Source organism: Balaenoptera borealis, assembly GCF_965194805.1.
Source record: "Balaenoptera borealis genome assembly, chromosome: 8".
Classification (NCBI taxonomy): Eukaryota; Metazoa; Chordata; class Mammalia; order Artiodactyla; family Balaenopteridae; genus Balaenoptera; species Balaenoptera borealis.
In genome coordinates this window covers 120,259,594-120,273,459 of record NC_138865.1, presented here as the reverse complement: position 1 = coordinate 120,273,459, position 13,866 = coordinate 120,259,594, and the positions used below count along the sequence as shown (strand labels likewise).

Here is a 13,866-nt window from a genome sequence, read left to right as displayed (position 1 = left end):
GCAGCCGAGCTCACACTGCACACGACCCGCTCCGCACCCACACGGCAGAGGAAGGGCTCCGGGGTCACGGCCACACGGTGGGCCAGCACGGCCAGCTCCAGGGGCAGAGTTCAGAGCTTTCACTTTCCCACCCCTTTTTTCCACTGTGAACTGCACAACGGCTAATCTGGGTGACCCTCGGAAGGCAAAGGTCATGCAAGTCTCTCTGTTTGATCTCTGCCATAGTAAGTGTTTAATAAATTCTTGGTAAATTGAATGCTTAACGGGCGGATGAGTGGAAGGACCAAGGAATGAATGCCTTTTCGCTTCCCAAGGAATGACTCCAATTTGAGAGACTTGGGAAGCTGAGAGGCAGCTGTTTAGAAAAAGAACACCACCACCCAGAACCCAAACAGGACCTGAATGCTATAAGCCTCCTTCAATAACAGCAAAGAAAAAAAAAACCTGGAAATTTCTAAACCAGCCTAAGACTAACTAGCCAGCTATCCCGTAAGGATCCTTTCTGCTCCTGAATCCTATGTAAGTGGAGGACGCCCAGGCAAAAAGTGCGAAAGAAACCTTGCCCCTCAAATCCCTGCCCCCACCCACCCCCATGAGAGACCACAGCCGCCCCCAAGCCCTTTCCCAACCATCCAAGAATTGGCCTCAGTGTCACTCTCAACACGGGCTCCAGGCAGTTTTCCGGTCGGCAGAGACTGGAATCGCCCCTAGGGACGGGTCCTTCCGCCCGCGCTGGGCCAGCGATGGCCGTCAGGGAAGAGCAGAACAAGCATCCCATCTTCATGGTCTGACATCACTGAGCAGCGCCAGGCGCATCTGGACTAGCCTGGGCGTCCCCACTGGATGGGGCTCCTGGAGGGCAAGAGGCGAGTCTGGGCCGTGGGAACCTTGGTGAGTGTGCCCAGAGCCAAGTCTCCACATGATGACGGCCTTCCCAAGCCCATCCCAGGAAGTCACACCTGAGTGAGGAGCCCGACCTCCCCAGACCTGCTCCCTGTCCCGCAGTCTGGAGCCCCAGCTCTGCCTGCCCGTCCACAGCTGCCCTGGGGCAGGGACAGTCCCCAAACGGGACCAGGGCAGGCAGCAGTGCAGCGGGCAGGAGCCGGGGTCTTGCTTACGTGTGTGCTTTCCAGGGGCTCCTGTCCCCGGACATCGGGGCGACGAGCCGAGCAAAGCAGGCTGTGGTCAGTGGCTCCCGCGTGGGGAGAAGCTCCTCTCGGCGCCCCAGCCCCTGCTGGCGCCATGTCAAACTCAGCTCGGGGTGCTGACCACGGGTTTACCGCGCTCAGAAAACTAGGCAGGGAAGCGGGAGAGCAGCACAGGGAGGACGGCGGGAGGGCCAGGGTGGGCTCCGGAAGTCTGCACAAATACAGCGGTGGAGAAAAACTAAGAGAGGGGAGGCTGCCACCAAGCTGTGCTGGTCTAGCTTCATTTCCACCAAACCTGGGGGTGGGGAGGGACCAGGAGCAGCGGCACCGCCGTTTAATGAGCACCTACTAGGGGCCGGGCACCATGCAGAGGGCTCCCCGGCCCACGTGGTCCTCGGCAAACCGAGGTAGGTCAGAGTCACTGTGTCACCTGCCGAAGTCATCGGCCAGTAGGTGGACCCAGATTTTGAACCAGGTCTGTTGGACTCAATGTGAAGACCGGGAGCAGAGCCAGGGCGGCCCTGCCCTTGCCAGAGCCTCGGGGTCTCCCTGCAGGACGTGAGGCTGAGCCCAGGCCTCTCGGCTCCTCCGTTCCATTCCCGGTCCCCACACCGTGACTCAGTCCAGATCCACTGCCCACTCCCGGCGTGCCCTGAGCGGCCCCTCTGCAGGCAGCTGGCACGCCCCCCCGGGGTCAAACCACCCCACTGCAACCGCTGACGACCACGAGGGGCGCCCCCTTTCAAAGTGCTCGGCCATGGTTGGCAGGTCATGTGACGAGAGTTGAATCCAAATTTGTGTATGTCTTACATCACTGCACTCGGCTCAAGCAAAGTAATGAGCACCTACTACAGGCTGGGCACTGTGTGTGTCACAGCTGGCCAAGAAATGGGTTTGGCCAGGGTTTATCCTGTCTTTTTCTCTATGCAATTATTTTAAATACCAGTTGTGTGTATGAGTGTTTGTGCGTGTGTGCGCGTCTGTGTGTTTGTGTGTGTTCCGAAGGCCGTTCCCCAAAGTCCAGAGCCACTGGCTCCTCCCCTGCCCAGGGCACTGCTGGTCACAAGGAGAAATAAGAACAGGAGAGAGGTTCTAATCCATTTAAAAGCAAGACTGTGAAAACTGAGGAGCCCGCTTGTGGGAAAGGACACCAGCACAGCTCCCAAGGCTCCTGCCCCAGCAGACACGCCCCCAGGCAGAGGGGAAGAAGGCGGCCTCAGAGTCCTGGGCAAGTGCCCTACAGCCAGAGGGACTTGGGCGAGTCATTTAAGAGAGGAAGAGAAACCTCTAAGAGCTGGGTGCGGACACAAAGAGACAGGCTCTTGAACAGGTCCCCGAATCTCGTTTCTAGAGAATTTCAGAACTGAAGAAGAGGACCGTCAGGCCCAGGTGGCTTATGGGAAAGTCCTAGTTATTGATGCTAATTTGACACTTCACAGCACTTCAAATAAGGGCTCCTCTTGGAACTGACTTCTCAGCATTTGCAAGTGCAAATACAAAACTCCCCTTGCGTTTCATAAATCATGTATTCACAGAACTCTTCCGCAAACACCAGATCCCTTATGATAATGGTCCTCAGATAAAGCAGGCAATAAATATCCTCTGATATTTCCCATCAACAGGTGGAAATGGCCCCGGGTAGTCCTGTGCTGGCAGCAGAGGGAAGGGCCTCCAAGAGCACGCAGGAACTCAGGAACAGCTGGGCCACAGGGCGGCCAAGAGCCAGGCCTGATTCAAGCCCTCGGTCCCCGATCCATCAACAAGGTATCACGTCCTGACCCCATCTTTTAAAAGGAGGGACCTTGGAACTGTTGGCTTCCAGATGGAACGTGACACCCTGCTTTGACACTCTGAACGCAGGCTCACCAGGAAGCCACAACGAGCCACACCCTCACCTGGCCTTTGCACCTGCCCGACCTCAGGTTCCCCTCACCTGTGCCAGCAGGACTCCCAGACAGCTGCCAGGGACACTTTCTGAGAACACGGGGAGACTTCCCGGGTTATCTACCACGGACCTAGGGGATCACCTCCAGGGACCAGGAAGTTCAGATAATCACCGCCCCCTTGCCCGACACCTGCTCAGAGCCAGACGGCCCTGCTTGTTTCAGTATAATCTTGACGGCTCCCTTCTCAGAGCACCAGAGTAAAAGCGGTACCTGCATCACCTCAGCCGACCCACGGAGCTGGTGCCCTTTCTCCCACAAAGAATGGGAGACTCGAGGCAGGAAGTAAATGCTTAGGGTCGCTCAGCTAGAAAGGTAGGGCCAGGGCTGCATCCCCAGTACCGGCCTCGTCCAGGCCCGGCTTTCCCCCCATCCTCCTGGATCCGGGATGCCTGACTTCACCCTGAACAGCCTGAGAGGTGGGAGGGGCCGTCCCGCTGCCCCAGCCCCCGATGTGCCCCCTCCTGTTTGTAACACAGCCAGGCCCGCACCTGCCCACCGGGCTCTGCGCGGAGGGGCCGGGCCCATCCCGGAAAGAGGCCACTCACCTTCCCAAAGTCTCGGACATCGAAGAGGTCGAAGGGGTCAAACAGCTCGCTGTTCCTGAGTCCAAATTTGTCGTGGCAGACTTTAAGGAAGGTGCGGATGTTCTTCAAACACAGGAACTAGAGGAGAGAAGGGAAAATTACTCAACCTGCACGGTCTGTACAGCAGTAATGCTAACAGCTGCAAACTCTGCTTCCGTGCGCCGACCTGGACCAGCGCTTCCCTGCTCGGAGGAGACACCACGGCCATCCCACTGGCCCTGGCCATTCCCGGCCATCTGCCCCGTGCCCCTGCCCAGGGATCCACACGTTTCAACTCCGACAATCACGGCTGGAACAAAATATGCTGGTTTTCAGTCGGCAGGCACAGAGCGGGCGCACACACAAGTGCACACTGCCTTCCCCACACAGACACAGCCCCTGTTACTTTACACATGACAAAGCCCTACAGCAGCCATGGGGACCCCTGGAGCAGCACATGCCAGACACAGCAGGGGGCCACTGGGAGCACAAAGGCCAGCATCTAAATCCTAGATCAGCCTCCACAGGTACCTCCTCCACCCAGTAACCCAGTATCTGAGCTCCCAGCTTGCAGTGGGCTTGGCAACACAATCGGAGGCATGGGGTGAGGGGGCAAACAGGGTCGCCGGCTTCAGTCCCCGTGGAGAAAGCTGGTAAAGACTTGGGGGCAGCAGGCAAGGTGGCCTGGAGCGCAGACCTTGGAGTCACAGGGTCCCGGGTTTGAATCCTGTCCAATGACTCTAGCGGGACCAGGGGAGAGTGGCTTCGGCTCCTGATGCCTGGTTCCCTAACAGGACGTGCCTGGCTGGGTTAACTATCCACCCTGACGGCGCAGGCTGGGCATTAGGTACGCGGGAGCCATCCGCCCACCTGGTCCAGTTCGGCGTGGGCGTCCACGAGGTGAGGACCATGGTGCACACAGCTGAACGCTAACCCAGGGTTCAGACCAGTTGTCCCCATGGTAACCACTCACTAAGGGCCCAACAGCTCAACTTCAAGAGACCTGCAGAGAGCCTGGACTCCTCACCGGAAATTTAGACGAACAGACAGATCTAGATGAAGGACGGGTCAGAATCAGAAGCTACGCAGGCCCAGCGTAAACCAAGATGCGCTGAGAACGCCCACGGGGCACACGGCACCCCAGCAGAGACGCGAATCTCCCCACCCAGCCGCACCCAACGGGCATCACCCCTGGCTGGGAAGCACCCCCCTCATCGGGCCACTCCTCCCTCCTGGCTGGGGCTGGTCACTGGTTAGAGACGACCCCGGCTTACGTGCTTGTAGTACATTAACTATTCTCTATCTGTGTGTGTGGGTATCTGGGTGTGTGGATCTGGGTGTATATCTCTGTGTTTATCTTTGTATATCAGGATGTATCTGTGTGTGTATCTCTGTGTGTTTATCTGTGTATATCTGTGTGTTTGTGTGGTTCAGTGTGTATCTGTGTGTGTATCTCTGTGTTCATCCGTGTATATCTGTGTGTTTGTGTGGTTCAGCGTGTGTGTGTGTTTATCTGTGCATATCAGGATGTATCTGCGTGTGTATCTCTGTGTGTTTATCTGTGTACATCTGTGTGTTTGTGTGGTTCAGTGTGTGTGTGTGTGTGTGTGTTTATCTGTGCGTATCAGGATGTATCTGTGTTTGTATCTCTGTATTTATCTGTGTGTATCTGTGTGTGTGTACCTCTGTGTGTATCAGTGTGTATCTATCTGTGTATGTCTGTGTGTGTGTGTATCTTTTCTCAACACCTGAGAGTGAACTGCAGACGTGACCCCCCTCCCCCCAAACATCTGAGCGTGTACTTCCTGAGAACAAGAACACGCCCTCCACAATCGCAGCATCAATGTCAAAATCAGGCAGTTAACGTAGGTCCCACACCTTACCTCATCTAGAGACAGGACTCACATTTCTTCAATAGATAAAGATAAAGGACAATCAAAACGTCCTGATAGAAAAAAAAAAAAATTCTGGCCCAGCATCCAATCTCGGCCCACACACGATTTTAGTCATCACGTCCCTTTTGTCTCCATGAACCTAGAAGAGCATTCTCCAACAGAACTTTCTGGAAGGATGGAAATGTCCCGTGTGCGCCGTCCAGTAGGGCAGCACCAGGCACACATGCCCGCTGAGCGCTTGAGATGTGGCCAGCCCGACTGAACAACTGCACTTTTTTTAAAATAAATTTATTTATTTATTTTTGGCTGCGTTGGGTCTTTGTTGCTGCACGCGGGCTTTCTCTAGTTGCGGCGAGCGGGGGCTACTCTTCGTTGCGGTGCGCGGGCTTCTCATTGTGGTGGCTTCTCTTGTTGCAGAGCACGGGCTCTAGGCGCGCGGGCTTCAGTAGTTGTGGCACGTGGGCTTCGGGAGTTGTGGCTCGCGGGCTCTAGAGCGCAGGCTCAGTAGTTGTGGCGCACGGGCTTAGGTGCTCCGCAGCATGTGGGATCTTCCCGGACCAGGGCTCGAACCTGTGTCCCCTGCATTAGCAGGCGGATTCTTAACCACTGGGAAGCCCAACAACTGCGCCACCAGGGAAGCCCAACAACTGCACTTTTAATGTAACTTTATTCTAATGAATTTAAATTTAATAGCAAAACCGGCTACAGCTACTGGTTTAAACGTGTGGACCTAGAACACTCCAGTCTTTGTCTTCCTTGCCCTGACATTTTTGAAAAACACAGACACAAAAAGACAAATACTGTAGGATTTCACTGACATGCGGGACCTAGGATAAGTAAATCCACAGAGACAGAAAGAGGGCGGAGGCCGGGGACTTAGTGTTTAATGGGGACAGGGTTTCAGTTTGGGAAGAAGAACAAGTTCTGCCTGTTACACAGCATTGTCAATGTAAATGCCACTGAATCGTACAGTTAAAAATGGTTAAAAAGGTAAATTTTTTTGTTTGTTTGTTATTGGTGTTAACCTGTTTTATTGTGAAGCGTAACACACACAATGGATCCCCAGAAGAAAAAGGTAGATTTTTGTTTTTGGCCGCACCCCGCCCCGCGGGATGTGGGATCTTTGTTCCCCAACCGGGGATCGAACCCACGCCCCCTGCATTGGAAGCGCGGCACCTTAGCCACTGGACCGCCAGGGAAGTCCCAATGGTAAATTTTATGTCTTGTATTTCACCACCATAAAAAATTTTAATTCACAAAACAGACCCACAGGGAGGAGGCCACGTGACGATGGAGGTGGAGACTGAGGTGATGCACCCAGGAGCCAAGGAAGCCACCAGGAACTGGGAGAGGGCCTGGGACACATTCTTCCACCAAGACCCCAAGAGACAGCCCACCCTGTGGTCACCTGGATCTCAGACGCCCAGAACCGCGACTTCAGCTGTTTCAACCCCCCCAGCTTCCCCCACCCAGAGGAGGGGCCTGAACCAGAGCCACCCCGGCCCCCTCAACCCTGCAGCTCCAGACCCTCCTCCTCCCGCCCGCCCTGCAGGACCGGCTGCGGCGTCCAGCCCAGCTCCAGCCTTTTCTGCACCACTCGCCTCTGATTTCCACTAAGCCTCTATTTTAATTCCTCCTCAGCCTCCCATTTTTAGAGTTAATTACACAGTTCCTAACCATAATCGCAGCCGGCAAGGCCAGGCTTCCTTTGGGGGCTCAGGCGGGGGCAGGAGACCCGTGGGCACAGTGTCTGACCGGCCTGGTCCCACCCCCACTGTGGTCGCTCGGGCCCCTCACCTTCCAGAACCGCTCCCCGTGATGCTCTGGGCCCACCGCAGGCTGGCGGCGGACAACAGCCGCACAGACAGACTCGGACCGCGGGGAAAGGGGCACGGCAGGGCTGGGAGAAAGCCCCCGGGCCGGCAGCGGTTCACGGGGGCCTGTGCGCCTGGCACTGTGCTGCAGCCTCTGCCCTCCCTCCAGGAATTCACCCCATTTCACAGGTAAGGTAACTGACGCCCAGGCAGTGGAGAACTTTGGCTCCAGATTAAAAGGTGGCCAAGCCAAGATTTGAACCCACGTGTGCTTCCAGAGTGCTGAAGGCCCTTTGAGAGGATGGGGCCTACCTCCAGGGTGCTCTGAGTCCTGGGTCCCCCTTGTCCGCTGTGCTTACCAACAACATCCCTTTCACTCCCATAAGTGGCCCTGTTTGAATAAGTGACACGGTCACCGTTCTCCCTCATTATACAATTAGGGAAACTGAGGCCCAGAGACTCACCTTCCTCCAGTCCCCTCCTCCCCCACCACCCCTGGGCCCGGGAGGGTGCGTGGCCGGAGCCTGGCCAAGCAGAGCCTCATGGCCCCTCACTCCCAGCAGAATCAGCTTCTGACTCTGGGACGGAGACTCCTGAGGGGTGAGGGTGAGGGGACCAGGGCTGAAGCGGCTGCAGGCACGTCTCAGTCACAGGCTGGGTGACAGTGGGCGGGGGCAGCGGCCAGTGTGAAGCCAGAAGCTGCCCATCCTTGTCCTGTGGCCAGAGAAGGCCTGACGGCAGGCCGTGTCCCTGTGGCTTCAGGGGCAAGTGGCATTCTTCTGTCTCCTCGGCCCGCGGGGCCCTCTATGAAGGGCGGCCACAATAAGGGTCTGTCCCGGGAAAACTGGCCCCTTGACAAGCGGCCCAGACCTGAGGCAGCGCCGTTGTATTGGTTGAGGGCATCCCGTGGGGCGTGGGCTCCCCCAGCCCCAGACACGGGGCTGGGGGGGTCCCAAGCAATCCCTCATTGAGGCCTGGCCACTGCGCCGAGAGGTGGGACCGCCTATGTCCTCTAGTCCCAAGCCCTTTTCAGCCTCCTCAGACCTGGTCAGGCTGAAATCAGATCAGCGTGAGGACGCAGGCTCCACGGGCGGCCGGCCACCTCCCCAGGCACAGCCGGACAGGACAGCCCAGGCCCGCTGCTCGCTGTCACCTGTCACTTAGCTGTCCCCAGGCCCCAGTGCAGGGATCCTGGTCGTGATAGGCAGAGCAGGGTCCTGAGAGTCAGGGGCCGTGTCTGAGCCTCGTGGCCCCCATGCACCCTCGGCGGTGGGGGGAAGTGGGGGGCTTCCTGGCCAGGCTCAAGCGGCTCCACTATGGCCTCCTAGTGGTCAACCCACTGATCACGGAGACACCGCCAGGGACAGCCCCACCCCGTGGAGGAGACACAGAGGCCCTGCCCCACTGGGCGGGCAGCCTTCAGGCCACCAGGGCCCCTCCTGTTACCCCCCCAGGCTTGCTGTCCCCCAGGCAGCACTGGGACGGGGCACCCGGAGCTCACATCCACTGCTCACGCGCCTCAGCACTGAGGCTGGTGCAAAAGGGGGAGCTGAGGCGCAGGGTGCTGAAGCCACTTGCGTGAGGTCACCTGGCAGCAGGGAGCCCGGGATTTGTGGTTTGAATGCAGGTGGCCGGGGAACCGCCCACAGGGCGAGGGAGGGAGGTAACCAGGGCTGCTTTCGGTCCTGCTCCAGTGACAAACCTATTACCGCCTGCGACGGCCCCCTGAGCTGTGCACCCCATTCCACAGATGGACAAAGTGAGGCTCAGGGCAGCTAGACCAAGGGTGGGTCCAAGTTCCTGCCAGAAACCGTGCAGCTGGGATGATGACCACAGGCCCCTGCCTGGAGGGGGGAGGGGAAGCCGTGTGGAAGCCCAGGATAAGGGGAAGGGGCGGGGTCTGTGTGTTCAAGGCCTGGCTGGCTGCCCTGCCCCTTGGAGCCCCCAGGGAGCTGTGCTGGGCCATGAGGGAGGCGCCCGGCCCCCGGGTGCTGGGCTCTGTGGGATGTGACTCACCCCTCTGTGCAGACCTGGCTCCTGGTTCCAACCCCCCTCCCCCACCGTGTGCGCTTGGCAAGCCTCACTGCTACAGTGAGGGGCTAGACTAGGGTCCGAGGATCCCAGGCGTCTCACACTGGCTCGTAAGAATCTCCAAAGCTCCCACGTAGCAAGGGTTTCCATGGCACCAGGCTCTGGGCTAAGGGATGGGCTGCTCACAGCATCCCACAGTCATTACACCGACTCCTAATTCACCGACGAAGAGACTGAGGTCCCAAGAGGTTACCTAGCCTGCCCAAGGTCACTAGCAAGGACGTGACAGAGCTGGGAACAGATCTGGGTCCGTTTAACCTCCACGGCCAGACTCTTGATAGTTTATAGGTTTCTGAGCAGGGAGTCAGTAAGATTTTTTTAAAAAAAGAAAATAATACTTGCAGGAAAATTAAGTCTGGTCGGGGTGATGGGGAGACACTGAAGGTAGGAGCCCAGCCTTTGGGCTCGACAGGCAGGCTCCACACACAGAAATCGCGGCTCACGAATCGGCCAGTGGGTGGGGGAATTTGACTGCTGCGCAGGAACCGACCAGCATGCCCCACTTCACTGTTCACTGAGACCTTCTGCTTTTAGGTCTGCGTTCGATCCATCCCTACGATGGACTTTTATTTTGAACCCTAGTTTGCAGGTGTGGAAACCGAGGTTCAGAGATTTGGCAAGGAGGGTTGACCTCTCCTGGTGCCCTCTTGCCTCTTACAGGGCTTGTCCCAGGGGAAGAAGTCCCTTTGGCTGCCCCCAGGCTAAGTCAGGAGGCCAGCAGCCTTCAGCTCCCAGAAGTGATTGGGGCCCACATCCCTGCCAACATTCCTCCCCCCACCAGCCTCCGCACATGGTCCCCGACATGCAAAGCTCCTCTGGGCACTCTGGCTGGCATCCCCGGCCCACCCACTCCACCACACAGTCCCACCACCCCTGGGGTCTCCAGGGCAGGGCAGGAAGGCACAGACGCACATTCCAGCCCAGACCCTGGCCTGGCCGCTGGGCTGTGCCTGCTCCAACTCAACGGCCCCATCTTTTCCCGCCTCAGTTTTCCCATCTGTAAAATGGGGAAGTCTTGCCCCCTGACTCCTACAATGCTGGGCCCCTCACTCAAGAAAACTGCTTTACGAAGGGACAATTGACACTGAGACCACCTGTCTCAGGAGGTCCCAAAGTCCCTGTGCCCAGACCTTCCCTGGGCCACCATGCCCTGCAAGGGGGGAGGTGGGGTCTGGCCCTGACGGCCCCGCCAGGGCCCTGTGATCTGCACTCCCTCCTGGACATAGTCAGCCGGAACTGAGGAGTGGCCGCACCCCAGACGGAGCTGGCCCTTCGTCCACACCTCTGCCGGCCTCTAATCTTACCAGCCTAACTCCTCCAAGCGGATGCTCAGGGACCAGGGGAGGAACCAAGGCCTCCAGGACAGGACGTGTCTGAGGCTCTCTTGCTCACGGCCACAGCAGCGGGACAAAAGCGCGTTGAAGAGCATCCTCCCAGCACCCCCCAGCCGTAAGACAGACCCCTGGACCCCCGGAGAGGGACCCGGGCACGCCAGCCACCCAGGTATCTCGAGAACAGGAGCTCTGTTTTAAAACCCCTGCATCTTTCTGCAAGGCGGGGGTCTCCACATCTGAAGTTCACGCTCTACAACACAGGCTCCAAAAAGTGCCCATGGACAGCACTGAGTTTCTTGAAATATTTCAACAACCGGCACTAAAACTGCACTTCACGATGACAAGTCGCTTTGCTGCAGCTGGAGCAATGCTACCCGCCCCCGCCCTGGGGCCAAGCTGCTGAGCCTGTCGACCTGTCGATCAGACGCTCTGACGGGCAGCTGACGACGAGGTCTTTGATCCATAAAAAATGGGAAAAGGAATCAATTTCTTGTTTTATTTATGCCACGCTCATTCCAAAAAACATCTTAAATGACTTCGTTACTATTTAAGAGAGGCAGCTTACTGGAATGGATCTTTGAAATTTGGGGCCCTTGGGGTAAATAAACAGGGGGCCTGGAGGTGACAAGCTGGCCAGATATTCCATGGGGGGCAGGGGCCAAGACCCTCTTCTCCCCCTGGGTCCCAAATACCCTGGGCAATGACCCACAGCCAGGGTTCAATGTCTAGTGAATGAATGAATGAATGAACGAACAGATGACCGTCTACAGAGCATTAACTGACATCTCTGAAATGGCCCAGCTTTCCCCCCAAGCAGCAGGGATTCCAAGATGGCTTTACAGGCATCTGGGGCCCCTGGACGGCTGCAGCTGCGTGGCGGGAACCCTCCCTTCCAGAAGCATCTCTTCCAAAAATAAAGGGGCAGGTGGAATTTGGGGTTGGCCATGACCACTCACTCCAGCACCCATCAGTACCATCCTCGGGCCTCCATGCACCAGCCAGGTAGGGTCCATAAGCCCAATGACACCTCCGGCAGGGAGGGATTACTTATCACCCATCTTACAGAGAAGGAACCAGGCTCGGGAGGTCGGGATCTGGGACTGGAATCAGTCCTTCCAAGTCCACAGCCCCGGCTTCCCACGCCGTCGGGGGCCGAGCCACCATGACCGCCCCCAGCACTGAATGCAGGGGCTCCCAGGGGGAGAGGCCGGTGCACCTACAGCTCACCCGCGGCTCTAGGCAGGGAACGCGCAGGCCCAGCCGGGCATTTACTGGGGAGCGTCGGGGACCCGATTATGTCTGGACAATTTAACAGGAGCACTTCCTCCACTCAGGCCGTTTCCTCAGCTGCACACGCACCAGGAGACGGGGGCTCACGTGGGCGCCAGCAGGCTGACGGATGAACCCCAGCGGCCTCTGTGCAGGGCCCACTGCAGGGAGCGGAGGGGGTTTTCTTTGTGCACCGAGGCCCTCCAGGGGCTGGCCTCGCCCCACATCGCGGGCAGGCCATGTGCGATGGCAGCATCAGGCCCACCGCTGTGCCCGCCCCTTGCCGTCACGTCGAGTGGCTTACCCCACAGCCGCTAGGTTTTTGTCCAGAAAGGACCGAGTCACCCGTCTGGCTTGAAGTCTAACGCTCACTGGTGCTGAAACATCATCGGGTGGAATTCCACTTTCTCCAGTAACAGATCATCAGCTGCCGGGCCTGCGCTGGGTGCACCACGGAGCTCTTTACGTCCACGGTCTGCGCGTTCCTCTCCCCGACTCACGAGCTATCACATGTGCCCGTTTCATGGCTTGGGGTCCGCCCGGTTCAACCCGCAGCGAGGGGAGGGCCAGCTCTGACCCATGTGGTCTGGTCCAGCCTGGGCCACCAAGCAAGCCACCTCCCACGAGGGACCTGCCCACAAAGCCATGGGCGGGGGAAGCCCCTCTGGGAACGACATCGGAGGAGGCCAGGGCCAACCCGCTGGGGTGACAACAGCTGCACTGATCTCCGTGAGCTGGTGCCTCTCTGCCTGATCCCAGCTCTCCTGGGAGGAAGGGGCTCCCCAGTGATGCTGGCCCCTCCCCTTCCCCGGGACATTACCCTCCCGCCATGACCACCAAAGTGTGATTCAAAACGCACTCTGGGGACTTCCCTGGTGGCGCAGTGGTTAAGAATCTGCCTGCCAATGCAGGGGACAAGGGTTCGAGCCCTGGTCCGGGAAGATCCCACATGACGCGGAGCAACTAAGCCCGTGCGCCACAACTACTGAGCCTGCGTGCCACAACTACTGAAGCCCGCGCGCCTAGAGCCTGTGCTCTGCAACAAGAGAAGCCACCGCAATGAGAAGCCCACGCACCGCAACAAAGAGTAGCCCCGGCTCGCAGCAACTGGAGAAAGCCCGCATGCAGCAATGAGGACCCAACACAGTCAAAAATAAATAAATAAATAAAATTAAAAAAAAAAACAAAACAAAACGCACTCTGCCTCCTAGGTGCTGCAAGAGGGGGTGCCTCTAAGGCAGACCCCAAGTCCGGCCCCAGAAAGCTTCCTGACCCCTGAGCCCGGACCCTTCTCCCACAAGAACGCCCTGACCCATTTCCAGTGCCCTCTGGCCACTTCCGGAAGCACTGGGCGTGGGCCTTGGCCTCCCACCCGGCCACTCCCTTCCCCCTTTGGCCCACGAGAAAGCAGATGTTGCACACACAACGCTGACACCTGGTACCTCTGGGGCTCCCGGCCCTGCTGTGCTCAGCCAGCTCGCTCCCTCCACACAGCCTTCCACCTTCACAGCTGTGTGGGGTCACCTGCTCGCCACGCTCCGGAGGGACCTTCCCAGTGAAATAAATGGGGAGGGGGCTCAGCTGAGCCACGGGAAGCGGGTTCTGAAAGGTTAGGAGGTCAAGCTCCAGCAGGAGGGAGACCCACTGGCAGTCAGGCTGTACCAAGCTGGTGACAGATGTAAAGCCATCACTCCCCACCCTGATCTCAGAGCACTTCCTCATCAACACTTGAGGGGAAACGCACCAGGAAAACCCATCCTGGAAAAACACTAGGTTGGAAGTCTGAGCAGAACAGGAGGGGCGGGG

General features: G+C 58.1%; 1 protein-coding gene across 9 annotated transcripts in view; it reads right to left on the bottom strand.

Moving 5' to 3' along the window:
* VAV2 (vav guanine nucleotide exchange factor 2) overlaps positions 1-13,866 on the bottom strand; it is a 183,558-nt gene that overhangs the window by 137,475 nt on the left and 32,217 nt on the right. For 8 of the 9 annotated variants that reach the window (XM_082402378.1, XM_082402379.1, XM_082402374.1 and 5 more), the window contains exon 2: positions 3,640-3,756. The exons of the other annotated variant lie outside the window; for it this stretch is intronic. In XM_082402378.1, coding sequence (XP_082258504.1) covers positions 3,640-3,756 — 117 coding nt within the window. The remainder of the gene's footprint in view (positions 1-3,639; positions 3,757-13,866) is intronic. 9 annotated transcript variants of the gene reach the window in all.